Source organism: Guillardia theta (genome assembly GCF_000315625.1).
Source record: "Guillardia theta CCMP2712 unplaced genomic scaffold GUITHscaffold_24, whole genome shotgun sequence".
Taxonomy (NCBI): domain Eukaryota; class Cryptophyceae; order Pyrenomonadales; family Geminigeraceae; genus Guillardia; species Guillardia theta.
In genome coordinates this window covers 176,825-202,744 of record NW_005434650.1, presented here as the reverse complement: position 1 = coordinate 202,744, position 25,920 = coordinate 176,825, and the positions used below count along the sequence as shown (strand labels likewise).

Sequence of the window (25,920 nt, the reverse complement as noted above, 5' to 3'; positions counted from 1 at the left end):
TGCCCGTATCTGTTAACAAGCATGAGCACAGTTGGCAGGAGAAGGAGGGAGAGGAAAGAAGAGCAGACATGCACAGTCAGGGAGGGGAAACATGCTCAGCAGACCTGTCGGGGCCGGAGTTTTCGGCAGTGCCAACCACGATACCTCCATGGACGTACTGGAGGGAAGGATGAGAGGCGGAAGGACGAGATCCTGCACTAGTACCCCAGCGCCATGCGCGAGACGACGGAAGCGATTCTGGTCTGTGCTCTCCACGGGCTGAAAGAGAAATGAGCGAGAAATAGAAGAGGAGGAGGGGAGAGGAGAGGAGAAGAGAGGAGAGGAGAGAGGGGGAGTGGAGAGGGCAGAGCAGATTAGAGGAGAGGAGACGAGACGAGACGAGAAAGAAAGGGGATGGATATAGCATGGCCTATGATCCATTACCTCGTCATTATTGTCTTCTTTGGAGGATGCCTTTCCAACGAACTCCTTCATCGTCTTTGCAGGATGTCAAAGACCCACCAAGTACCACAAGGTTGTCAAAGCACCTCCTTGGTATCGTCAAACATAGGAACGGGTAGACTTCCCGGTATTGGTACAGGTAGTTGTAGAGGTAGAGGTAGAGGTAGAGGTAGAGGGAGAGGGAGAGGTAGAGGTAGAGGTAGAGGTAGAGGTAGAGGGACCTGAGTAAGAATCATGATGTTTGCTTGAGACGATTTATCGAGATCGTTCATCAATCGCTCGATGTATCTGATTTCGTTGTCATGATAGACTAAATTCATATTATCATACCTTTGTCTCTTCTCACACTGCACAGCACAACCCAACACAAGTTCAACCAATTTCATGATCTGCACCCTTAAATCAACCATTTGAATTGACAGGTTCACAGCACCGCTTCAGCTTCTCCTCGAGCCACAGCATTAGCATCTATGCTGTTCACGTCCATCTCTTGTCGAAAAGTTTCTCGGTAGTAAGCATCCAGTTCCTTGAGCAGTCGCTTGATGTTGTTGGCCTACTCCAAGAGACTAAGCGTCAGCTTCGAAGCCAGCCAGACCCAGGACCTTCAGGATGACGTTGGAACCAACATCCAACTTGAGCGACTCCTCCAAGAAGCTTTCGGGAGCAATGTCTCGAAGGACTTCATGTCTGTCAATCATCATGAGTTGAAATCCTGTACATCGAGCAAAACTCACAGAATCAGTCCATCGGAAAGCTGGTCTAGGGAGGAAATCTATCGCATGATAGACCAGTGAGATCCACCCTTCGCTTCCCTTGCCTCCTTGCAGGACCTCCCCTCCCTCCCCATTCCTTTCTCCTCCCCTCTTCCTCCTTCCTCCTTTTCTTCCTCTCCTCGTCTCGTCTCTCGCGGCTTGCTCTCTTCTCTCTCGCAGCTCTCACCTTGTTCTCTTCCTTGTCTTCGAACGTGTTGATCCATTGGATCGCACTCGCCTCCATGCTCCCCTCCATGACTCCCAATGCTCTGAGGCAGCCCTCCGCAAATCTTTAGCAAGTAACGGAAATACCTGTCGTAACGGTTTATGCCCCTTCGCTCAATGGTGGGAGGGCGGTGGGTAGCGGCAGCAAGCGTCATGCTGCTTCTGCTGGTGATGTCTCAGGTCTCACCTCCCTCCGTCTCGCCCTCCTCTCTCCTCGCCCCCATCACCATTGACGGCTTTGCGACTGCAAACTCGCCGGCAGAAGCAGCCGAGGCAGCAGCTGCTCAAGTCGGGGTGGATGGCAAGGCGACGGGACCAGCTGACTGCAAGAACTGCGGGGAAAAGGAGGGGAATGATGGCAGCGAGAAAGTGAGGATCTCAACAGGCATGGAGGGAAACTATCAGCCTCTGGCTGTCCCCGTCTCTTCGCCATTCGCAGGGAACCCTGACACCCGCGAAGGAGTTCAGATCGCGCAGAAAGTCGCAGGCAGTTTTATCAATTCCTTCATACAACCACAGGCCTCCATGCCCGTTGTGTGGAAGCAGAGCCAAGGTCCGCAGGATAGATCTTGGGAGGGCTCAACACAGTTCACCCTTCCCAACATAGTGGGGCCAGGGAACTCAGTGAATCCTGTTCAAGTGAACGCCAAGATTGTCTTCCCAAAGCCCGAGACGAAAGACGAAACCATCATCAACCCTTGCGCCAAGGGTAGTGGTGTTGCATGTCCTAATGCTGTTTACACGGAACAGGATCTTCAGGTCTCTTTTGAGATTGTTGGAGATGCTCACGATTCTGAGAGCTATTTGCAGGTTCGACTCAACGCAGAAAGGAAACGAGTTGATGAAAGACTGGCAGATGAACGAAAATTGTGGGAAGAGAAGGTTGAAAGAGCTATAAGAAGGAGCAAGTCTGAAATGGCGCAGGTCTTAGCAACCAAACAGAGCTACAGGGAGCGGCTTCAGGTTGGCAGCTGCTCATCCTTGTTGCGTCAATGACGAAGAGAGCAGTCTCTTATTCAGAGGTCTGATGCCTTGGCGAACAAGATTCGACGACTAGAAGCAGGTGGCGGCGAACGGTTGGACTTGTCTAACTATGTGCGGATACGCAACCGGTGGGTGGTGCTCTCCTTGTTGCAAACGATTGGGTAATCCTCCAACAGTGTAGCTGGAATGTCCGATGCCGTGGCCAAGTTGATCGCTGATGAAAATTTGTTGCAAGAGCACATCAATCACGTCCTTGAGCATCCTGGGCCTAAGGGAAGAACGGGGCCTCCCGTAAGCATTTGCCCTGCCCGTTTCGTCACTGAACGAACTTGCCCAGGGGGAACAAGGAGCGAGAGGTTTGCCCGGAGAAGTGGGTCCGCCGGGTCCGCCGGGACAGGAGGGAAGAGACGGCTACGATGGCGTTCCGGGCAAGAATGGGCCTCCGGGTATGCCTGGCCCCCCCGGTCCTCAAGGGCGTCCGGGTGAAGCAGGGGTAGAGCTGTCCTCGTAGCAGCACTCGTTTGACTTGTCTTGTGTAACAGCAAGATGGTCTCGATGGACCTCCGGGCGTTGAGGGCAACGTGGGTGAGCAAGGTGATCCTGGCCCCACGGGCCCCCCCGGTCTGCCTGGACCTCCTGGCACCCCTGGCAAGGAAGGAATGAACGGACCACGAGGGCCTCCAGGACCTGCAGGTCATCAACCTGCTTGTCTGGCGATTCAGTTCTCACCCTCCTCCAGGCCTGGAAGGCAAAGATGGACGGGATGGTCAGATGGGAGAGGAAGGAGCGCCCGGTCCCGAAGGTCCCCCGGGCCAGCAGGGACGACCAGGTGCACCAGGACCAGCAGGAATGAACGGAGCGATGGGGCGCAGGGGACCTCCAGGACCCCCAGGACAGCAGGGAAGGCCAGGCATGGATGGACTCCCTGGCTTCATGGGCCCGATGGGTGACAAGGGTCCCAAGGGGGAGGATGGAGAGGTACGCTTCTCTTCTCTTCTTCCGCATCTCGTCTTGACCGCATCACAGCCTGGAGTGCCGGGTCAGGCAGGAATGCCGGGACCTCCCAGCCCTCCGGTCTATCCGATCATGCCACCCTCTCCTCCTCTTCCGGTGAGGCGGCTGACTTGGCCGAAGCTGCCCCTCATTTCTTGCAGGTGCCGGCGCCCCCAGGCGCTCCTGCTCCTGGGGTGCACCAGGAGGCAAGAGCTCCTCTTGCTTACACTCCTGGTGAGTTCGAGCCGCTTATCGCTGCGGCCATCGCCGAGGCCATGAAGGAAGACTGCAGCTGTGCCAAGCAGTCCTCTACGACTCAGGTCGGTCCAGCTTGAAGCGACTCAAGCGACATTGCCTGACCTTGTTCTAGTTGAGGATGCAGTGCCCGTGTGTGCAGCGGCAGATGATGGGGTTGAGGCGTCACGGCGCCGCCATAAAAGATTCGCTGCGGCAGATCGTCAACTCAGCGAAGCACGCGAGGTCTCAGCGATGAAGTCTCGTGTATGTCAATCAAACAGCTGTAAACAAGAGCAAACTGACTCCTTCAATCGAGCCGCGTGCCTCCTGTCCTCTCGTCGGATTTCCTTCGCCATCTTCCGCTTAAGCCTTTCTATCGCCTCCTCAGTTCGCGCTGTGATCTGGTTCCTTGCTCGGTCATACGAGTCGATCTGCTCGCTCACTGCTTGGATTACTTCCTCCTGAATGGAACTTCGTGCTTGTTGTGAAAGAGTGAGCAGCTTCGTCCGGATCAGAGCTACTGCCTCTTCTATCCCACCGCAGCCGCTGTCTTGCTCATCGTCCTCCTCGTCCTCCTCCTCGTCGAGCACTTCATGCTGCCCCCTTCCACCTTCCGCTTTCTCCACCTCCTGTTGCTGTTTCCCTATAGATCCTTGCGAAGGAGTCACATCATCATCGACGATAAGCTGAAGCAAATGTTGAAACACTTGCTCCTGATCGTCAGAATCCTTGTCTCTGTCACCTCCTTCTGAATGACTATCCGAGTTTGACCCCTCCCCTCTTCCCCCCTTTTCCCTTTCGCTCCCTGCTGTCTCCCCGTCTCGAATCTCATGCTGTGTCTGGCCCACTTCCTCTTCCCCTTTTCCTTCTTCGTTCTCTGCCGCCTCGTCGTTCTCTTCATGCTTGTCTGTGCATCCTTGTTGTCTGGAGTCACGAATCGAGATCAAGGCATCGGTCAGAAACTTGTCGGAGTCTCGAATGTCGCCGAGATCAGCAGCGGCTCTTCGCCACAGGCTGTTCCTGCTGGCGCTTGTGTGCGTCTTGCTTCCCTCCCAGCGGCTCGCAGGGGGCAGCTCGGACAGCAAACACTGAGCAGGGAGATGGCAAGGGGACGAGAAGAGGAGAAGAACCGATGGTACCTAGAGTATGAGTGAGAGGTGACTATCAACGCAGCTCAAGTCTTGACACCTCAACTTCGCCGCCACGACATGCTTCTTGCAGACTAGTTGCGAGCTCTCGCTTGGCTCGAAGATCACTCTCAATGTCTGAATGGAATGCTTGCAAGGAAGCAGATAGCGCCAACGCTAACTCAAGTTGCGAACATCCTTCCTGCTCCCGCTGCTTCGCTTCCTCCCGGAGGGTCAGCTGGACGCCTCTGCCCCTTGCGGCTTCTCTGCGTTCAACCTGACCGATGTATACAAGTCGCTTCTTCCTCGCACGCTCGTCTCCTCCCTCGCAACGGTCATCCTCCCTTGCCCTGCTCATAATCTGATGCTTCAGGCCCAGAAGCTTCTTTCGTGCTCCTACAGACAAGCCTCGCGACTTCATCTGCTCCTCTTCGAGGGACACCTGCCATCTCCCATAAGATCTACAACATAGAAATGACGAGCAAGAGGCCTGCTAGACTAGAAGGGAGGAGATGGGGGAAAGGATGCAAGAACAAGGGCGCGGGGAGCGAAGGGAAGGGTGAGGGGTAGGGCAGGGAGGGAGGTGAGGTCATTAAGGACATACCAGAGCTTGATCATCATCAGCGAACTTGAAGAGAAATTTACTGAAGCCAAGGGCCTCCAGTGCCTCGTGCACCCTCAGGTTGGGGTTCTCAGAGAGTGTCTGTAACTGCCCGTCAGGATCACTCCTTGTCCTGCCCACATCCTTGAAGTCTTCTGCTGCCCCGTGATCGTTGCAAGATGCGGACAAGCCCGCGGTAATGTTGCTGTCCTGAGACAAATGGCGTCATTTTAGGGTTTAGGGTTTAGGGTCAAAGTCATTTCAAATGAGCCAGTCTCAATTCATACCTGTATCATCACATCACAACAGTCGTTGACATGTTTTGTCCTTTCATCTTCGTCTACAAGTGACAAGTTTGCATTGCAGATCATGCATCTGACCTCTGCACTTGTTCCTGTACACCAAGTCATGCACTGGAACTCGCTTGTCTCCTCACCTGCACGCTCATCGACACAATCATTGACGTGCCGCTCCTGCTCGCTCAGGCACCAAGTGCTCATGTCCTTGCCGCAGATGATGCAGACGCCGTCCTCTGCTTCTTTCGACACTTGTAGAGTGGTGGATGGTGGCAGGTCATGAGGCACATGAGGCGCTCTCTTTCTGTGCATGGAATCGTTTGCCGTCACATTCGCGTCGATGTTCTCACACCTTTCATGTCCTTCACCCACGTTGAGGAATTCAGGTGAAGGTGTACAGACAATATGTTGCTCCTTTGATAATGATAGGTTCTTTCGTCTTCCTTTCATGCCTGCTGCCAGTCTGGGTACTTCCTCCCTCCTGTTCCCTCTCTTGCCTTGCCTTTGCTTCTATCGCTTCTCCATTTCTTTCGTTACTGAACCATTTAATTTCAGTCAACTTTCAGTGAATGTGCAGCCGGCTCAGTGCCGCCGGAGTCGGGCCGCTGGAGGCTCGGCAGGCCCGGGATCATCGATGGACCGGACGAGCGAGTCGGAGTCACTGGGGAAAGAAGAACATTTCATTGGGGTATCAATATCAAATCACATCCAAGTCATCTAGTAAGCTGCGCCCGTCAGTCTGCGAGCGAGCTGGATGGAGTAAATGAGCTTCTGCATAGCGGAGAATTACAAGCAGACTGCATCAGCCTCGTCCCGACGACACCGAAGCCATGCTCTCCTTCCTCTCGTTGCCGGTCGACAATCTTGACGGGAGAGCCTGGCTGACTTGCGCTAAATGCAGAAGATCTTCTGCGAGAGGCTACAGCCAACCTACATGAAGACAATGAGAATCATTTGAAAAGCCGGGGGGGTTGGAGAAAGAGGAAGGAAGGAGAGGAAGTGGAGGGAGTGGTAGATTCGGACCGCGAGAGGAGATTCTCGTGCACAGCCTGAGCCTCTAGGTTGCTGTCAAAGGAAGCCGTCGTCCACATCATCTTGTGCTCAGGACAAGAGTCTCGTCGACGAGAATCGCGTCCTCTCAGTCTCAGGTTTCCATCTTCTCGTCCTGCGCTGTTTTTCTTCTCGAGTCCGCTGCTGCTCTCGTCAGCCCCCGCGTCTCGACTCAGGTTCTTCCTCTGCAGGATCTGCGACACAGAAGGTTTTGTGATCACCCGAGGCTTGCGGGGGATGGGGGAGAGAGCCAGTAGCTGCGAGTCGGCAAGGCTCGAGTGCTTGCTACGGTATTCCTTCGGGCCAAGGAGTTTGACCTTCGCTTCTCCCTGCTCGGCTTCAGCTCCTTTCTCAGCTGCAGGACGCGAGGGAACGCTCCGAGACTTCTTGCTCTTTGACTTCACCCCGTCGCCAATCGCCTCGCTCCGAGCATACCTGTCAAGACCAGGACGTTGAGCCGGAGAGATGACGTCATCGTCTGAGCTGGTGTAGTCGTCGCTGCCAACTTCCGTCTCTCGCAGCTGCGAGGCCTCGTACAGGTAGTTGTTCACCGCCTCTTCATCACCCACGCAGTCGCTAAGAAGCAAGATGCCCTTGCACAAGTCATGTCCAAACAGCTCGAGGTCAGCTGGGCAGGCAAGTCAGGTGAAGCTCGCAAGGCAACAAGATGAACCTGTTCGAAAGTGATATCCTTGCATGCTACCTTGAGCTCGAGCGTTGGCACCGGCGAAGGAAGCTTCTACTGTGTAACTAAGATCGACTCCAAACTCTTTCCAAACAACGACGCGAGATGTCGAGTCCTTGGATCTTTGAACTTGAAAATGAGAATCGACGAAGCTGAAAGACTCCGACAGCTTGTGGAGAAGGAAGGGAAAAAGCTGTGCAAGCTTGGGGTGCTGGACCCCCAGGCAACGTTCTTTCTCTCCGGCTGACCTTCGATACTTTTGGTCGCATCCGTAGGCGAACACATTATTCTTTATCGAGTGGCCATGCAAATCGCAGTAGAGAAAGATAGACCTGTTGTTCTTGATAAGCGTGCGAATCAGCTGCTTGAAGTAGAACACAGTAGGATGTCGATAAGGACTCGGGTTTTTGTACCGTCTGTTGAGATCGTTTCCTGCTAGATTGCATCGATAGTTTCCATTGATCACGCCGTCCGGATTCAACATGGGGACGAGTCGAAAGTCGAACTTGTCGCGGAGACATTGCGCTTCCTCTGAGGATCCAGTCAAGAAGTCGATGATTCCTCGCATGATCCAGCTGGAGTTGCTCTCTCCCGGATGAACTCTTGCGGTCATGATGACTATTGGACGGTTCATGTTAGTTGCAGGATTGCTGGTGTCTGAGATTGAGAGGATCTCGCAAGGGTTTCCTGCAATCGTCTCGCAAAGATTTCTTCTCCTCAAGAATTTTTGCCTTGAAGCGTCAGCTTCCCAACTGTCAAGGTCTTTGAGCAGGTCACTGTACGTGTAGGGGTAACAGTGAGCGATGTAACTGCGGTTCAAATCATCAGTTAAGTAATCCCTACATCCCTCTCGACTCACCAGATTTCGCCAGCTTGTATTTCGAGTGAGAAGCTCAACGTGTGGCCGCGTTTCTTCCCTTGCCGTTTGTTGTTTTCATAGTACCGAACGTTCGTTCCCCGTCGTTCCCATCCCTTTTGACGGAGCGAGGAGTTGACCAGGGGTAGCAGGCCGTGTTTGTAGAGCGACTCTGCTTTGTTCATGTTGATGATTCGGAAGGTAAAGAGCTTTGCTTCATGATCTTTCTCCCTTTCCGGTCGTTCTACCGCGAAATAATACCATTGAGTATGACCTGAGGTGTAGAAATCAGGCCGCAAGACAAGGTCATAGGTATTTTCCTCAACTCGGATAGCACTTAGCAGATTTCCACTTTCAAACCTGGACTCAAAATTTAAGCTGCTAGAGAACCCTTCTTGATTATCGAAATCTTGCCCACAATTTCCCTGATCATTCCCCGGATCTCCATCTTTGTACAATTGCTTCTCCCCTTTGTTCGGCCCAAGAGTCCATCCGCTGTTAGTGGGAGCAAACAAGTTTGAAGGGAGCGCGTAACGGCTGTCACTGCTGAGGACAGTCTCGTCAATCCCGATCAAGAATCTTTCGCGCCATTTGCTCCAGTTTGGCTCTCTTGCATTAGCATCATAGACAGTCACAGGCTGTTCAAAGGCCTTGCACAGTCTGCCGGCCCCACCACCTGTGTCCTCACAGGGTTCGTTCATCACGGTCGGCTCGAGCTCAGGATGGCCCAGAGGGATGGCAGGAGCATGAATCAGCGTGCGATAAGTGCCAGTCTTGGGCATTCTGGTCCCCATGTCGTCGTTGGTGAAGTCATGTAACGGGCGAGGTTGTAGAAATCGTTTCAGGTTGTCAATGGCATACTCATCATCATACTCAGGAGCGTTCGGACAGTCCGTGTGATTGTTGAGCTGCTCATTGCCGAAGAGAGGTTCATCGTGCGTGTATCTGCAGCCATCGAAACCGCTGTCAGCGTCATGCTCCATGTCAACCTCGTGTCCTTCCTCATCACTCTCAACAGTGTCATCCTCCATCTCCGTCGAGTTCTCCCTCGACTGGCGGCCAGCCTCATCGCTGCTGATTGAAAGCAAGTGAGACAAGCAAGAGGAGAGCAGAAAGAGATGCCTGCGTTGCGACGGCAGACAAGAAATCTCCAACCTATCGTTAAGGTGCACACATTCGAATTCAAGGTCTTGAAAGAACTTGTCCTTCTCCTTTTGACTTCTGCCTTCTGCCTGACGTTGTAAATCCACTGGTGATAGCACGACAAACTTGTCATGCTCGGCTCGTGCTGCTTCTAGTGCATGCTGTAATTTTTTCATCGTATGCAGTTCTTTTGAGGACGCAACGCAAACCGATGAGATCGAGGTCAAGCAGAAGATATTGGCGGTACCGAAGAGGCTCTAGATCAAGACCATGAGAGGTGATACTTTCCGTCATGCCCATCACAACAGGACGAGCCCTCTTCCTCCCTGCGCAGCCTCCCTTTCCTCCTTCCTCTCACCCGCATCGCACTGTGGCTGACTTTTGACCTTTATCGGTTACACGGTTACAGACCGTTTCGAAAGGAGTTATAGCCTGCGTGACTGGCAGTGGCGATCCGCGCCCGGGGCTGCCGGGCAGCTGCCGGCCGGGCCTAGTACTAGACCGGCCGGCAGGTATGCCGGGCGGCCGTCGGCGGCCGTGAGCCCTGGCGACCCAGTCACGGAAGTGAGTGCTACTACGGTAGGCGTCAGTGATGCGGCTATGCTAGTCACTGAGGGCTAGTAGGTGATGCTGGGCTGAGCGGCTAGTAACGGTGAACGCTAATCAGGGACTACCGTAGATGATGCTAGTAGGTTGCCCGACGGTGCTAGTGGAAGCGTCAACTCAAGGCCATGGTCTCGTGAGGCTACTCGACATGCATGTGAGCTGCTCATCGATGCATCGGATCTTTATGTCTCCTCTTTCATGTCATCCGTCAATTCCTTGCGGAACTTCCAAGTTTGCTAGAAATCACATGAACTACATTTTCGACCAAGATTGAAGCAATTCGGGCGACTACACAACGCTGGTCTAGAGGGAGTGGAAGAAGAAGAAGTAAAAAAAGGACAAAAGATGATGCTACCTGCGAGCAAACGTGAGCCTTTTCCTATCCAGAGAGCATCTCCATCGAGTTTAAGGAACTGCCGTTGGTAAGATGCACCATGAAATCACATGTTCAATCAGTGCCAAGTGTTGTTCTCACGCTTCCTGCCGAAGTCGAGTCCAGTTCGCAATGCTGATGCAAAGTTATGCCACTTCTTAATGAGATGATGTCTGCCTGATCGTCCGAAAGCTTGAAGGTTTTCACACTGCCTGATCGTCCGAAAGCTTGAAGGTTTCACACCCTCGTCGCTTATTTTCTTTTCATGCTTCCAGTTATCCCAGGTTTACTGTACAGCAGCTTTTGCGTCTTCTTGTCCTTTCCCGCTGCACTCGCTCCTTTCAACCCCTTGCCATGCATCAACGAATATTCATCTGTCTCACAGTTTTTCCCTCCAAAACTCTTTATACTGCTCATTGGTGGCCCAGGATTGTAATGTTTGAATGTTGGAGGGCCAAGAGTTGAATAGCAGCTGCGAAACTTGTATCTTCGGAACCTCACGTACAGCAGCATGATCAGCAACAGGAGGATGCAGATCGCATTGAAAGAGAAGATCCATGTGTAGTGATGCAGCAACAAAGATCGCAGCGGTAACTCTGGAACAGTGATCAAGTTGAGTCCGATCATGAAGAGTTTCTCAGTCTTACCAGACAGGTCTTGGGACGCTTGTCCTAAGTAGAGGTTGATGGATTCTCTGTACGAGTACCATCCTATCCTTCCTGATTGCTCGTCCTCTCTCACAGTCGTCCTCCCTCGCAGCCATCGCTTCACGTCTGCCATACTCCTTGTACCCCCCTGTACCCCCCCGCTTTCAGGGTTTCACCCCCCCTTCCTCTTTCTGCTGTCCCACAAGGCACGCTATTGAATATCATAGGAGAAATTCGCTGCCTCTTGTCTTACACTGGTTCTTCGCTGAGGGGAGCTTGTTTTGTCCTGTCGCCATGCTGGGACGCATCGGTGGTACGAGGCAGAAGGTAGAGGAGGAGGGGGAGGAAAGATATGGAGGCGAATAGGGAGGAAGCGACGTGGGAGGTACGAAGTAAGATACCTTGCCCTGATCTGCATGCTTGGACTATGCGAGGACTTGCGCTTCTTCTCCTCGTGACCATCGCTGTCAACTTGTCGATACAAAGGGATGAGGCTACCACAAGGGTGACATGCTTGCGCCCTCCTCCCCTTCTGTATCTCCGGGGTGGCCAACAGGACAAAATGAAGGCGACAAGAGCAGGACTAGAGGAAGCGAAGAAACGATGGCAACAAAAGAAGGATCGACAGACAATGCAGGACGAGCAAGAGACCAAATCGCGTCATCATGCGTACGTATCTCAAGATGTGGGGCACCAATCCTCTTCATCATACAACGAATCAGCTCTCTTCAACTTAGAATCCATGCCATCCCACATCTCAGACAATGACAAGGCTGCCCAAGAGGTTGGAGGATGGGGCATGTTGGTTGGAGGACAGGAAGAGTTTGCTCTGCATGGCCTGAAGAACAAGTCTTCATCAAGGAGGAGCAACAAGGTGGACAAATATGAACACTTAGCATCTCTTGAAGAGAGCATCTCGCAAAGCGAGAAAGAGCTGCAGATGTTGAGAAAGAGGGTCACGAGTGTTAAGCCCAACCACCCACTAGCGGAGGCTTTAGATCTGAAAGAGAACAGCGAGGCAGAAGACGAAAGTTTTGATGATGAGGACCTGTTGAGGGACAGCGATATGTACGAGAAGGATGGCGATTACCTCCTTGTTAATGAAACAGACAACGAGGTCGTATCATCGATCTCAAATATCCAGATGGTAGAGGAGCTGTGCAGTGCCAGCCAACTGAAGGAGGGGCTGCCATATCAAGTAGTCTTAGACGAGCACTGGGGCCCATCAAAGGAGGACTCGGACCTTCTCTCATATGAAGCAGGAAGGTGAGCGAGCAAGCGATTAACCCGACAGATGGTGAAGTGAATTCATCAGGAGATGTTTCTCGTCGAACCTGCTCCACAGATTGATTGGGGACATGCCGCTTGAAGTTCAAATTATTGACTGCAACGAATCAGACGCCAACATTCTAGAAAGATTTCATGAGTGTCCGGATGTACTAGGCTAGATCTTGTTTCATCCTGATCCTCATTTGATTTCCCAGGTTTACATTGTTGGGCCCAAGAAATATCAAGTGAAGTTGGCATCATCATTGCCCAGGGGATTCCGCTTGATCTTTGTAGATAAGCATAAGACGGTCTTGACAAGAGTCCCTTCTCCGTCTCCTCCTCCTCTTGGTTCCCAGACCGTCTATCTCTCGCTGCAGAGCTGACTTGATGTGATCGCTCAGACAGTTCGGACAGTAAATCAGACTCAGGTGAACCAGAGCACGAGATGGAATCAAAGCTGATCAGGTCCACAAGGACTGCTGACGCCATGTACAAGAAAGGTGATACAACGAAGTGGGAGGGGCGATGGACTGAAAGATTCACTGACATCAATCAGGAAAACTGGGCCGTGAAGAGTACTTACAGAGAATGGAAAGGGGAATGAAGAGGTTGGAGAACTTGGCTGAATCGGGAAGGTAGCAGCCATCTTATTCATTTCTGGGCTGAAATTCGGTAGCTCTGTGGCATGCAGAGAACTAGGACAAAGGCTGATCAATGGAAACCGGACTCACCAAGACGTTGTAGATGGTTGTCGCTTTCTTATGAAGGCTGCGGCAAGCGGCGATTGCGAGTGTCAAACGGCGATTGCTCGATATTATGAACTTGGAGTGGGTCTGCCAAGAAATGATAAGATGGTGATTCTTACACAAACGTGTCTTACTGCACTATCTGCTCCTTCCGCTATGTCTGTTTGTCTGCACTGAATCTCCCTGCACTCCTATCGCCTCTTACAGATTAGTTAGGCCTTTGCTTGGTACAAGTTGGCTGCCAATGGTAATGTGAAGTTCCCTGAGGGAATATTGGAAGCGAAACACAATCTCGCTGTCTGTTATCAAGAGGTACACTCGTCTGCAATGTGTTCCTCCTCAGTTTCCCTTTGCAGGGTCAAGGCTGCAAACGAGACATTGTTTTGGCCTGCAAGTGGTTCAAGATCGCAGCGAAGTTTGTTTGCTTTGGCTTGTTTGCTGCATTGATAATTACACAGACAAGGTCTTCTCGAGTCACAGTATAATCTGGCATTATTGTACTCTATCGGATTAGGCGTACGGCGACACAACAAGAAAGCAGCATACTGGTTCTTGCAGGTCCCGGAGATCTTCATCCCTCCTCTTCCTTCTCCCTGGTCCTCTCCCGCTTCCTCCTTGCATAACTTGGTAGTTTATTCCAGGCAGCCAAGAGCGGTTGTGTCCACTCGCAACTGCAGATCGGAATCAGATATTGGAGCGGAATCGGGGTAACTGAAAATCGAAGCTCTGCTGTCTTGTGGTTCCGCAAAGCTGCAAAATCAAGCGAAGAAGCGAAGAAGGTCCTGAAGATGACATCGAGGCCTTAAGAGATTTGTTACATTCTTGACTCAGATTCTTGATTCCATCACATCAGGGGTCGATGTCACAGAGTATGTTCGAAGTCTCTTTCCAAAACCTCAGGAGAGCAAAGCAACGGAGTATGCGAAGAGTGGTGTGCAAAATGGAATTGATTGGGTGCGAAGGGACTTTGTCAAGACTTACGAGGATGTCCGCCACGAACTTGCTCAGCAGGTATCTCGAATCTTTTGGGGGTCTCGGATCAAACCATTCCTTGCTCCTCACCGATGCGTCGCAGTTGAACGCGAGCTTAAGGCACTCCGAGCACGTGCAAAGGAGAATGGTCTCAAAAGTCTTTCCTTTACGCCTCTGAGCAGGCGACTGCAGGAACAGAGCGGCCCCACGCTAAGTAACTTGTTGAAAGGCAGGCGGATGGGTAAGAGGTAATCTTAGCTCGTCCGACTTGTCGGCGCGAGTCTTGAGTCTCGTGACGCGTGTTGGATGCAGGTTTGCTCAGTCTCTCGGCGACGCACAGGTCTGCTTGATGCTTCTTGTTGCGCTCTTGACCGTAACCCCCTGCAGCTCGAGGCCTTTGAGACGCTCGCGCATGAGGGCATCGAGGTGCTCCTGACAGCATGAGCAGCACCTTCACTTTGACCTGCAGGTACGCGGCACCCCAAAGGATCAGAGCAGGAAGAAGGTCAGGGGCAAGCCGAGACGCTAGGTGAAAATATCTGCATCATTTGATGGGATTACGCTGACTGGTTTCACATTGCTTTTACTATAGTATCGTGAAAAGTTATACACCCAGCTACCATGTACGTTGCCAAGTATTACCTCTCTTCCTCCAATGTCATACGCTCTCAACGTCTCTCACCAATACCACACCACTCAATCTTCCAATTATACCGCTTTGCATAATTTTGCTGATTACTGTAAAGAGAAGCAAGGTGGACAGTAAAACCATTCTTATTGCTCTTGGAATAAGCTGCTGCTCCTGTTACCAATTCAATGTTGTTGTCCCCTCCAAGACTGGTCATGTAGATGACTTTGGCATTGGAATCATCGAAGTTGCAAGAGGTAGTATCCACGTCCTTCATCAGGTAGCCATTCATCACCTTCCATGTGCTGTCGGAAGTCCCACAGCAGATCTGAGCCTTGTTTGTCTTGACGACATTCTCCTCTATCAACCTCATTCCCTGACATGGAAACTCGTCCTGTCTGATCTCATGCTGAAGCAGTCGCATGTCCCCAGTGGGGAATGAGTCTCCAAAGAGGCAGAAACGAGGTTCAAGCGCGTCAGATTGACCTTTCCGCAGTCGCCAATTGCTCCATCCGTACACATTCCAAGGCTGGCCCCAATACGAATTGGAAGAATATGCCAGTGAGATGGCGACGTAGTAGCTACTAGCACCATTCACTGTTCCAGCGCTCATTCCAGTTAGCTTTTGGATGCCAGACTGTCTGAACCCTTCAACCGCTGTGATCCAGGTGGTTTTACTACCTCTGATGTCGCAAGCCTTTGCGTTTAGTGTCTTATCCCAAGTCCATCCATTATACCAATATGCTGAGTCTGTCCCGCAGCATCCCGTTGGAACTCGAGGACCGTTACTCTTCCCCACGCCACACCAACGTACTTTATATCGCCAAGCGTTTGCATACCAACCCCAGAGACTGATGTGACCAGTTTGAGTGTACAAGTAAAGTCTAAATCCTGTCGCAGTTGGATCGTAAATGTTCGAAATGCCAAAGAGTCTCTCTGTATAACTTGAACCCTGAAGTGTAGTGAAGTATCTCACATTTCCTGTAAATTTGCAACTTGAAGTGTCGATTCTCATTGTAGAGGAATCATAATACGAACTCCATGATGTGCGGGACAGGCCACAGCAAATCGATTCTCCGTCATTGGTTTGCAACCCTGTGCACTGCGGGGTTGGTGCTTGCTTGGCATCTTTTCCAGCCAGACCTTGAACTCCGATATTGCCTTGGCTGCCAGTACCACCAAGACTACCTGGAGGCCCTTGCTGACCTCGCTTGCCGATAGGACCAACCTGACCCGTCGGCCCTCGCACTCCACGGATTCCCCGGGGTCCCGGTGGTCCTTGCAAGGAGACGCCATTGCTACCTGCCATTTGCATTCATCACTTCATCGCCCAGCAGGCTCAAAGCTGCTCACCTGGAGCCCCTCGCAGGCCTGGCTGACCAGCAGGGCCGTTCTCTCCTTGATAGCCTGGGGGCCCTGTCTTTCCGCCGGGTCCCTCCCTGCCTTGCCGTCCTCTAGGGCCTGGAGGGCCCTCGATCCCCGGCACTCCCTGCCTGCCAGGCCTTCCAGCTTCCCCGGGAAAACCTCGGGGGCCTCTCGGGCCCATTCCTCCAGGAAGTCCAGGGTTGCCCATCACGCCTGCTCTCCCTTGTGGCCCGGTGTCGCCCGGATATCCTTGTGGACCCACAGCACCGCGATATCCACGAGGACCACGTCGTCCTGGTTCTCCTTGCGCCACTTCTATCATCGACTTCGTCGGCTTGTCAAGCTGCTGCTTGAACTTGTCTTGCATCTTCATCAGCTTTGTGAGCGCCTTGGAAAGCTTTTGTACTGTAAAACACTTCAGCTTGATCAAGTCGTTCGAGTACATTTCAAGCAATCTATATGGTTCTACCTTTGCTTACAAGTCCTTTGTCCTCGCTTTCATCACACCCAGAAAACAAGCAGTTGTATTTGTCGATGCGATTTGGATGATCATAATCTTCAATCTTGTTGTACTGTAACAAATCAACACAGGAAGCTTCCAGATTGCATTCTGGTTACCTTGTAGAGATTGTCTGGATCGAACGACTGTAAAACTTCAATACTTCTATCCGACCATGATCGGTCCCAACTGATCATGAAGGCACAGGCAATCCCGACAAGGAAAAGCGACGTCACTAGAAAAATGAATGGCAGAGTCTGCGAAGGTGTCAAGACCAGGCGTGAATGAAACATGGGCTCAACATCTGGGGAGATGCGCAAAAGACGAGTGAGAGAAGAGATAGACGAGTGCGAGGAGTACTGTTTCTTCGTGTTTCTCACCTGCTTCTTGGCCTTCCTTTCATTCTCCTTGTCTTGCCCCATCAGCGGCTCCGATACCCTCCCCATTGCCTCGCGTCTCTTCGCAACTCCTCCCGTACCCCTACTAAGGTACCCCTGCTGCTTCCCTGAACCCACCCCTGGTCTGTCCTTCCTCCTACCCCTGCTCGATACCTCACGCCTCTTTTCTTCTATCAGTAATCTACCCCCCCACCCCCAAGCCACCCCCACCCCACCCCCTCGTCCTGGTACAACATGACGACCCTTCGAATTGAAGCAATGGCACAGCTTTAAAACTTATTTTAACATGAGCTATGAGTAACTTCATTTACAATATATTTGGGATTATCTATTTTGGTACACCGATGTTTAACGGTAGTGGCAGTTGTACTCATATTGCATATTAATATTTTTTAGTTATTCAACTAAAAGTTCAAGTTCCTCTTTCACCGTTCAGCTGTCATGCATGCGAGCCATGCACGGGTAGGGAGCGGGGAAAGAGGAGGGGGAATGGGAGGAGGAGGAGGAGGAGGAGGAGGAGGAATGGGAGGTATAGTTTTGGGAGGAATAGGGGGTGGAATAGGAGGTGGAGTAGGAGTTGCAGGAGTAGGGGGAAGGGGAGGAACGGCAGGGGTGGGAGGAAGAGTCGTGGCAGTAGGTGCAGGAGTGGGAGGAAGAGGAGGAGTAGCAGTAGGTGGGAATGGAAGAGGTACAGTGGTCCGAGAGTTGCCAAGGGATGTCGGAGGACAGGTGCGTGAAGGGATGTACAGTTCAATGGGAAGCACAGGTCAGCATCTGGCTCAACAACAGCAGGCATGGAGTTACAGCTTCGGAATCGGACCTTCGGTTCTTGCTTCGGGGAAGAATCTGATGCAGCCAACGAATCTACACGCTTCGATCTCGCAAGCTCCTCAAGTCCGACCAATGCAGTGGCAACTCTATTCTCAGCAGCATTCGCAAGACTATCGAGACATGTACGCATCGAGACAAACTTTCACGAGTGTTCAATTCCCAAAGAAGGCTCCTGTGGACACGAGCCACGAATCGTTTGTGAAGAAAGCTCTTGACCTCAGTATTCCTGCCAAGTTCAGTCCAACTAAAAGCCCAAAGCACAACACAGCAAGCCCCACGAGCTCTCCAGTGATTTCAGCCAAAGAGTTCGGCGTACGCTCGTCAAGAGCCTCTCCAATGCAAGGATCGATGCCCTCACCGGAAGCTGTGCCGAGCATGTACCCACCAGGTGCTTCGCTCGAGTTGTACCTGGTCAGACATGGAGAGACCCCTGAGAACAAGAGCAGAACCATCGCAGGTCAGAACTCTTCTGGGCTTACACCCAACGGTTGTAAACAAGCACAACTTGTTGCTGAACGATTGAAAGAAATCGAATTTACCGCTGTGTATCTGAGCGATTTAAACAGAACAAAGCAAACAGCCGATTTCATTTTACGAGCCTTGCCCCCCGGAATTCCTGCCTTCACCGATAGCAGGTTGCGAGAAAAGGCTGCAGGGCAGTATGAAGGATATCAGATTGGTTACATTGAGCACATGACAAGAATCTCGGGAATGCCTCACAGAAAATTTAGACCTCCAGGAGGAGAAAATTGGGAAGATGTACGATTTCGAGCAAGATCCTTCATGAAGGAACTTTTGCACAAGTATGCTTTGCCCAGTTTCAGTAACTATGGGCCGATGATTCATCGGGGATATGCCTCCAGTCCAAGAAGCTCATTCGAACAAAACTTCACGAATTCTGAACGTTTGGTGGCTGTGAGCGATGACAGAGTGAAACGAATTCTAATCGTAACTCATGGAGGTTTCATCAGCGAGTTCCTGAGTTCAGCAGTGGGGGGTGTCACAAACAGTGCCAAGAATTGTTCCATCTTTGTTCTCGCTGTCTCAAAATGTTATCACCCATCACAAGCTCAATTTTCTCTCAAAGTCACCAACGATGTTGGACATGTATGTTGATTTTGCATTGATGATCCAAGTTGACCCTATTGGACCAGCTGGCGAACCTTGAAAGGCAAGGAAAGGAAGATGGTCCGGAGACTGTGACCGTCCCATCCGAGCAGACAAGCACGTTTGATGATGGTGATGGCTGAAGAGATTGAGCGAGTCTCTGACGACTTTCAACTGCAGACGAGCTGGAGGAAAGCTGTCGAGAGAGACAGCCAGATGAGACGAGCGACGATCTGATCAGTGCGAGCAGTACGATAGCAGTAAATAGAAGGAACAATGCCGAGAACGCAAAAGAAGCTTGCGACAAGGAGATGGAACAACAGATAACAGATCACGTGTCAAAATCTGATTTCGCTATTCACCCAGAACCTGGGATGCCGGATGATTTGATTTCACACCGCATAGATCAAGAACCAATTCACGAGATGAAGCGTTTGATGATCCAAGACGAAGAGATTCTGATGGATTCTCAGGATGATGATATGCAGGCAGTTACATGTTGAGGACCAACCCTTCGATCAACCAGAAAGCAACTTGCCACAGCAGAGTTAAATGACATTTTTAATACAATTGCAAGGACCAACGAATTTGCTATTTTGAAACGATGCTTTGTCATGGTAACTTGATAACTCTGTGTCGAACAGAGCTCCGAAGAGAATGTTTTCTCGCCTTGCATACTCCAGGTCACGTTTTGTCTCTTCTACACCTGTTATGATCGCAGTGAGCAACTCAATTGTCTGCTCTGACCCCGTGAGCTTCTTGTTCGCCTGCACGTCGGGTAGGCGATCTCTTACGGACAGCTCGCCCTTGAGCTGCAAGCATTGCTCCTCCAGCTCAACCATCTTCCGCTCCTTGTCCACAAGCTCTGCCATGAGCTGCCGGCTCAGCTCCAGCGATCTCACGCTTGCGCTTGCTTGCGAACTTCCCAGCTTGTCCTCCGCCTCTTTGATGAGCTTCTGCGATGCAGCCAGCTCGTCTTGGGTCGCTTCGAGCTCGTGCTGGCACAAGCGAAGAGCTTCCTTGGCGGTGGCGAGCTGCCGCTCGAGGTTTGCGACTCGTCTGCTCGTGTCGTCCACCTGAACAAGATAAGGCTCGTCATGCCGGCTTTGGCTCACGCTCGGCTCGAACTTGACAGTCTTGATAGGAAATTTCTGCAAACAGGAAATGATTCAACAGCTGCTGCATTGAGCATGCGGACCTTAAGGTCTTGTTGGATACTCGCAATGTCCATCAGCTGCATCTTGAGAGCCTGCCTCACTGACTCTTCAAGCTCCCACGTGAGTTGTCGTTGAGCAAGCGATGCAGCATGCCTGACCATCTGTGAGAAGAGACGAACGGAGAAGATACCAGGCTCACGCGCTTGTGCAGTTCTGACATGTCTGATCCGACTGACAGGCAGCGTCTTTCATCAAACTAGGCACAAGGATTGGCTGAGCGTTGACTCTGTCTGAGGAAATGACATCGAGCTCATGACATCTTGACCTTTCTGAATTCATCTTGTCGGAATGAAGCTGCTTGATCACCTTACAAGATTTCACTTCTCAACATTCGTCGTGCGATTTCAAACCTCTCGCTCTGCCAGCAGTTGCACTTTGCACTCTTTCAACTTGAAATGCAACGACTCGTTCTTCTCCAGCACTTTTCTTGATTCCTTCAATCAAATCAACGAATGATGACAGATTTAGCATCAACAAGAAGTTTACAGCAATCTCAATGTTACCTCTTTCAACCGCTTGATATATTCTTCGAGATAGGACGACTTCTCTTCCGATGTTTGGCATTCCTAAGGGAAGTCAGGAAAAGCAAGCTGCAGGATGTTCACCGACATTTTTCAATCTCTTCATTTGAGTCTCCAGGTTCTCGATGGAATTTCTGAGGTTCAGATTCTTGATCTTTAGTGCTTTCACTTGTCTTTTCAGACTCTTCTCTTCCAACAAAGATCGCTGCATGTTGGATTGAACATGTTCCAATTCGTGCTCCTTGCTCATGATCACACTCTTCATATCTTCTCCTATGTTTAGCAGCCTTTCTGCCTCTCTTTTCCACTTTTCTGCTGACTGTCGCAATCCGTTGTGATTGTCTTTGATCGTCGAGAGTTCTTGTTGCAGCAAGAGGAAGCTGGAGTAAGAGACTCTCGCATACTCCTCTGTCTCTTCGTCCCAGCACTCTCTGCTGTTAGAGCTCGAGCTCGAGCTCGAGATCTCCAGCGCAGTGGCCACGAGATGCGGGTGACGTGTCTCGCCGCTGCTTTCATCGGACAAATCGTCATGGTACTCGTGGATCGGTTTGCGCTGGCGCTCCGAGACGTCTTCGAATCTTAGTTGTGACATTCTAGTTCCTGCTGGCCATCGAGTTTCAGATTGAAAGGTTCCTCATGACCGTCAGGTTTCACCGGGTTTTATTCTCCTTCTGCCCTTGCGATGCAGTGAGGATTGCGATCGTCTGGATGAAGATGTCGACATGGTGAGACTGAGGCCCCACTGAATCAATCCTGCAGTCATTTCAATAATCCCTTCCAACGTATCCTTCCTTTAGTTACCCCGAATCTGATCCGCCTGAAAACTTCTGCTCTACTTACCCTCTCAACCTACTGGCAGTCCTAGAAATGCTGCTACCGCCGTTCCTTGAAAGCTTCTATGTGATATCGTTGCCGCTTCATAGCTACCTTTCCCCTCCTCATCTCGTCTTGTCTCATCTCGTTGTTCCCGATACTCTGTATCTCTTCTCCTCCCCTCCTCTCCCTCTCCTTCTATCACCTCCTCCCCCCCGTCAATCGCTTCTCCATCTTCGAATTCAATTTGTTCCGTGTCAGGAACTTCGCATTTTCGGGTGGTGGAAGGGATTTTTGAATGTTCCTTGTACAGAACAGCACATGCGCAAGGAATGAAGGTAAGGGAGGAGGCGAGGGAGGGGGCGGGAGAGAGGAGGGGGGAGGAGGGAGAGAGGGTCAGCTGAGGGAAAGTTGGGGGGGGAGAACAGGGACTAGAGGGAGAGAGCGATCAGGGCGGTGTGGGGTGAGGGAGAGCACTGAAGAACGTGCAGGGGCTGATTGGGATGAAGTGAAGGAAAATTTGATACAGGAAGAGAAGACGGAGAGAGTGAGTCGAGACAGCATCGACTAGAAGATGTTCGTTCTCGTCAAGATGAAGGACGCTGTTCCTATCCCGGCATCCGAGTTGAGCAAGCCGCGGTCACTGGCAGTGAGCAATCAGATAGAAAAGAAGTACAGCAACCGGGTTCTCTTGGGTACAGGGTTGTGCGTGTGCTTGTATGAGATCGAAGAGCTCGGGGAGGGCTTGATCTATCCCTCTGACTCCGCTGTCCACGTCCGCGTCACCTTCTCGTGAGGGCTCCTAGGGATCCTGACCTGTCGGCCTGACTTGTGCACAGGCTGGTTGTGTTTCGCCCTTTCATCGGCGAAGTGATCACGGGCAGCATTCACAGGAGCACCCCAGAAGGCTTGTGGATCAGCCTTGGTTTCTTCCAGGACATCTTCGTGCCGCCGCACTTCATGCAGGTGTCTTTCCACATCTTCCTGCTGCTCGTGCTCCTCTGTGTGTGCTGCTCCTCCTCCTGATTCTGCATGTTTTCCTCCTTTCCCTCGTCTGCTTTCCCAGTTTCCTCACGTCAGGTGCCAGGATGGCTCGGAGTGGGATGAAGAGCACCAGCTGTGGGTATGGAAGAGCGAGCACGGCGACGCCATGTTGGATCCAGCCTTTGGCAGCCCCGTCCGCTTCCGGGTGACCAACACAATCTTTCGTCCTGTCAAGAGGCCGTCCAAGGCCCCTCCAGCCGCCAACGCCGATCCGACGCTGGTTCAGCAGGCAGGAAAGCGATTTGTGGATCGAAAGAATACCCCTGCTCGTACTGGACAGGAGCAGGAGCAGGAGGACGAGCCAGCGTTTCAGGTCATGGCGTCGATCAAAGATGATGGGTTGGGGTTGGCAATCTGGTGGGAGTGAAGGAGTACAATACAACCATCTAGTGCTGATGACTTCACGGCTCTAACTCTTCTACCTCGTCATCTTCCCAGTCCTCCATGAGCGCCTCACCCTCCCGCAGCATGTCCGTGAGCCCCGACGCCTCCTGTTCTCTCCATGAGATGAGCACAAGGCGCCAACGCTCCTCACCTCGAGGAAGTTGGGCTCGTTGAAAGCCCTGAGCAGAAACTCGTTTCCTCTCGTAGCGTACTGATTCAAAATCTGCCCGGCCGTCACGCACTCCCACACATCCCTCCTCCCTCCTCCCACCACAGCTGAGCATGCAGTGCAATGTTTGAAGGGCCTGCCTTGCACGACGACGTTGGAGAAGGAGGAGAGGAAGCCTCTGATTTGATGCGGGAGGATGCCCAAGTCTGTCCCCTCTTGCTCCTCCTGCCATGACTTGTTAACCCGGCCAGCGCTGCTTCCTCTACCTCCGTGTCTGCTTGAGCCAGGCAGCCTTTGGGATGATGGAGGAGGGAGACGGCGATCTCAACGGCAATAGACGAGGCGATCGGGGAAAGACCAGGACGTGTCGCGGTGCACTAGAGAACAATGAGAACGACGAAGAAAACGAAGAAAAATCCCACCTGCTGGTCCAATGTGCGGTTGCGAGTCGAGTTCATAGGAGCGACGACGTCGTTGCAGAAGTAGCAGCTGGGTTGCTGTAAGAGAGAAGGAGGGTAGAGAGAACAAGAGGAGGAAGACGCAGCAGGGAGACAAGTTCGAGTTTCACCCGAGGTTACAGGATGGGATCTGCTGGGGGTCGGTGGCGTTTGCAGGGTCAGGAACTCCATGTCGCATTACGACAAACGTGTCGAAGCCAAGAGCGACGTTGATGCAGGGCTGCGAGCACAAGAATGAGAGGGGGCACGTCCCACCAGAGGCCCAGCAGCGCTCACCTTCGATTTGCATGCGCAGAGGAGCGTGGGGAGCCAGCGGCTCTCGCGAGTGTCGGTGAGGAGGAAGATCAGATCAGCGTGCTGGATGAGATCGGCGAGCTTTGCGACATCTGCGAGCACCTTGCCCTGCAGTTCCTCGGCGACTGGGTGTCCAGGCATGGGGATGCTGAGCTCGAATCCTTCAGCCTGCAGACTTTTCGTGACTCACTGCTCCTCCACCAGACCGAAAACCTCCATGTTCGGTACGATCCTTGACAGGCGATCAGCCGCAGCCTGCAAGCTCACGTCAGAGCGAGAGAGTGAGAGCTCACGTCAGCGAGACACAAGACACAGGGAGGCGCTAGGAGAGGCTGGGCAAGCAGGAGAGGAGGAGACTGAGGGAGGAGGAACCTTTGCTTTGGGTCGTCCCTCATTGCGGTTATCGGGATCTACACAGTCCTCAAATTCGAAGAGCCACTGACGAGTTGGATTGCTGTAGGACACCTGAAGAAAAGTATTGTGAAACCTGTTCCTTCAGCCTCTCCTCTCACCTTCCCATAGTCAACGAATGTGATCTTTCGGAAACCCCAAGATGTCAAAGATCGTGCCACGTTACAACCAAGCGTGCCTGCGCCGAGGAGGAGGCAGCGTTTCTGAAAGTGTCTCACCAGATGGAACAACCACCCTCTCCTTCTAGCCTGCCTCCCTTGAAATCTCCGCCTCCTCCCTCTCCTCTCCTCCCTCCTCTCTTCCTCATTATCATTATTACATGACTCAAGCTCTCAGTGTCGAGATTTGGCAAGAACCGCCATCGCATCAGCTTCAGGTTCAGGTCTGCTGACTCGATTGCCCTGGACGGACCTCTCAAAGAGGAGCCAAAGGAACCATATCCTACCTTCGCTTCGGATCCATGAAAGGAGCTAAATCTGCACACCGTGGCCCGAGTTTGCCTTTCTGGTTGAGCTCCCACCTGATTGAGCAGCCGGCCAGTCACTGTCACTTCACATCGCTTCAACGACGAGAGAGTCTCTTTCACCCTGTCACTATCGGCTCTCCGGCCTTGTCGAGAATGCCACTCAGCTTGACTCTCAACACAATGCTGGAGCACGCCTGCCAGTGCGTCAAGGGCCCGACCAGCAAGAGTGCACATGTTCCACCTCCCTCTGCATGTTCTCGGAGAAGTCGCGATAGCACAGGACAGTCACATCGCTCAGACTCCAGCGGCGGTTGAGGAAGTAAAGGAGGTTTCCTGCACGCGCCTATGAGTCAAGGGCGAGGAACCGTGGCATCGCAGAGTTACGTAGAGGCCAGCCAGGGTTCGACTGTAGTGGCGAGTGATCGACAAAGCCGAAGAGGACTTGTTTGCCGCTCTGAGCGCAAGCGGGATAATGGCTGAGAGGCTTCACCGACACAGTGTTTGCGTCCTTGTCTTCAACGACGATGAAGAACGGGGGGATACCATTCCCGCTGCTTTCCAGCAACCCATTGTAGCCGATATGCAGCTGGTGGATCATGTCCGAACTCATGACGTCCTCCATGCTCAGAATGCTGTCCGACAAGGTGGGAGGGTCCGGGAAGCAGAGGGCAGGGAAGGCGAACCAGTAGTAGTGCTTGTAGTCCTTCAGGTCCGAGAAGACAATGACGTCGCAGCGAACCAGGAGCGAGGGGTTCTCCTCGACTTCCCCTGAGCACAAACTTCAGTCATGGCGACAGCTCACAAGGTCTCTTCAGGCAAGTCACCTGAGTCGATCTGCCTGCACATCTCCGTTGCGATGTTGTGCAAGAACTGCTTCTTGTCCAACTCCTTGAAACTCTCGATCGTGTTGAAGATAGTTACCTCGCCTGTCGTCAGAACTGCCCTCTTGATTGCTGACGCGTCCAAGTCGAGCGCGTCGGCAGCCACGACCAGTCGCTCTTGTGACGGCTGGGACGGAGAGGAAGAAGATCCTTGAGGGACTCGATGAGGGAGGCAGAAGGAGGCAGTGAAGGGGAGCGGACGGAGCGACAGACGGAGGTCATGCAACTTGAGGGAAGCGATCCGGCTGAGGAAGGAGGCGTCGAGGGAGGAGGCGGGAGCTGGATGACGGAGTGCCATGGTCAGCTGTCGTCGGAGTCGCGGGAGATGGGAAGAGTAGGAAGAGGATGAGCGAGCGAGGGGGGAGGGAGGGGGAAGGGGGGAGGAGGAGTGCGAAGCTCGGAGGAAGGGGAACAACGAGGAGCAGGCAAGT

The 25,920-nt window shown here is 52.3% G+C and overlaps 9 protein-coding genes across 9 annotated transcripts in view; 4 read left to right on the top strand and 5 right to left on the bottom strand.

The window, feature by feature from the left end:
• The window catches only part of GUITHDRAFT_106323 (hypothetical protein), a gene marked incomplete at both ends in the record, with an annotated part of 6,320 nt that extends 4,871 nt beyond the window's left edge, over positions 1-1,449 (bottom strand). Inside the window, 8 exons of the mRNA XM_005834694.1 lie at positions 205-258; positions 424-477; positions 663-729; positions 772-830; positions 875-994; positions 1,044-1,128; positions 1,176-1,213; positions 1,381-1,449. Of these exons, the coding sequence (XP_005834751.1) occupies positions 205-258; positions 424-477; positions 663-729; positions 772-830; positions 875-994; positions 1,044-1,128; positions 1,176-1,213; positions 1,381-1,449 (546 nt within the window). The remainder of the gene's footprint in view (positions 1-204; positions 259-423; positions 478-662; positions 730-771; positions 831-874; positions 995-1,043; positions 1,129-1,175; positions 1,214-1,380) is intronic.
• A 1,494-nt stretch (positions 1,450-2,943) lies between these two features.
• GUITHDRAFT_151961 (hypothetical protein) lies at positions 2,944-3,941 on the top strand. Its single transcript, XM_005834693.1, has 5 exons — positions 2,944-3,095; positions 3,142-3,380; positions 3,429-3,512; positions 3,557-3,715; positions 3,766-3,941. The coding sequence occupies exons 1-5, from the start codon at positions 3,062-3,064 to the stop codon at positions 3,886-3,888; spliced, it is 639 nt and encodes a 212-aa protein (XP_005834750.1). The 5' UTR covers positions 2,944-3,061; the 3' UTR covers positions 3,889-3,941.
• A 3,478-nt stretch (positions 3,942-7,419) lies between these two features.
• Positions 7,420-8,627, bottom strand: GUITHDRAFT_61752 (hypothetical protein; the record flags this gene model as incomplete). Its single annotated transcript, XM_005834692.1, has 2 exons — positions 7,420-8,200; positions 8,251-8,627. Coding segments are annotated over 2 exons (1,158 nt in total), but the record flags the coding sequence as incomplete, so codon positions are not given.
• A 2,686-nt stretch (positions 8,628-11,313) lies between these two features.
• GUITHDRAFT_162571 (hypothetical protein) lies at positions 11,314-12,464 on the top strand (the record flags this gene model as incomplete). Its single annotated transcript, XM_005834691.1, has 2 exons — positions 11,314-12,282; positions 12,362-12,464. The coding sequence occupies exons 1-2, from the start codon at positions 11,369-11,371 to the stop codon at positions 12,462-12,464; spliced, it is 1,017 nt and encodes a 338-aa protein (XP_005834748.1). The 5' UTR covers positions 11,314-11,368.
• Positions 12,465-14,321: 1,857 nt separating this feature from the next.
• Positions 14,322-16,941, bottom strand: GUITHDRAFT_137156 (hypothetical protein; the record flags this gene model as incomplete). Its single annotated transcript, XM_005834690.1, is given in 9 exon segments — positions 14,322-14,435; positions 14,455-14,528; positions 14,686-15,583; positions 15,820-15,933; positions 15,985-16,124; positions 16,156-16,401; positions 16,466-16,568; positions 16,615-16,752; positions 16,876-16,941. The coding sequence occupies 9 exon segments, from the start codon at positions 16,939-16,941 to the stop codon at positions 14,322-14,324; spliced, it is 1,893 nt and encodes a 630-aa protein (XP_005834747.1).
• A 1,073-nt stretch (positions 16,942-18,014) lies between these two features.
• GUITHDRAFT_93805 (hypothetical protein) lies at positions 18,015-19,416 on the top strand. Its single transcript, XM_005834689.1, has 3 exons — positions 18,015-18,831; positions 18,879-18,963; positions 19,012-19,416. Exons 1-3 carry the CDS (start codon positions 18,061-18,063, stop codon positions 19,332-19,334), a joined length of 1,179 nt encoding a protein of 392 aa, XP_005834746.1. The 5' UTR covers positions 18,015-18,060; the 3' UTR covers positions 19,335-19,416.
• Positions 19,380-21,161, bottom strand: GUITHDRAFT_106316 (hypothetical protein; the record flags this gene model as incomplete). The annotated part of the gene is made up of 7 exons (XM_005834688.1): positions 19,380-19,907; positions 19,947-19,982; positions 20,030-20,141; positions 20,188-20,354; positions 20,399-20,482; positions 20,562-20,614; positions 20,654-21,161. 7 exons carry the CDS (start codon positions 21,159-21,161, stop codon positions 19,380-19,382), a joined length of 1,488 nt encoding a protein of 495 aa, XP_005834745.1.
• A 795-nt stretch (positions 21,162-21,956) lies between these two features.
• GUITHDRAFT_69285 (DNA-directed RNA polymerase III subunit RPC25) lies at positions 21,957-22,793 on the top strand (the record flags this gene model as incomplete). Its single annotated transcript, XM_005834687.1, has 4 exons — positions 21,957-22,174; positions 22,222-22,348; positions 22,470-22,559; positions 22,665-22,793. The coding sequence occupies 4 exons, from the start codon at positions 21,957-21,959 to the stop codon at positions 22,791-22,793; spliced, it is 564 nt and encodes a 187-aa protein (XP_005834744.1).
• Positions 22,794-22,827: 34 nt separating this feature from the next.
• GUITHDRAFT_86202 (hypothetical protein) lies at positions 22,828-25,787 on the bottom strand (the record flags this gene model as incomplete). The annotated part of the gene is made up of 16 exons (XM_005834686.1): positions 22,828-22,917; positions 22,962-23,033; positions 23,082-23,204; positions 23,246-23,356; positions 23,402-23,468; positions 23,548-23,657; positions 23,714-23,899; positions 23,945-24,019; positions 24,146-24,196; positions 24,244-24,345; positions 24,462-24,543; positions 24,588-24,662; positions 24,712-24,779; positions 24,850-24,941; positions 24,993-25,376; positions 25,433-25,787. 16 exons carry the CDS (start codon positions 25,785-25,787, stop codon positions 22,828-22,830), a joined length of 2,043 nt encoding a protein of 680 aa, XP_005834743.1.
• Between the last annotated feature and the right edge of the window lie 133 nt (positions 25,788-25,920).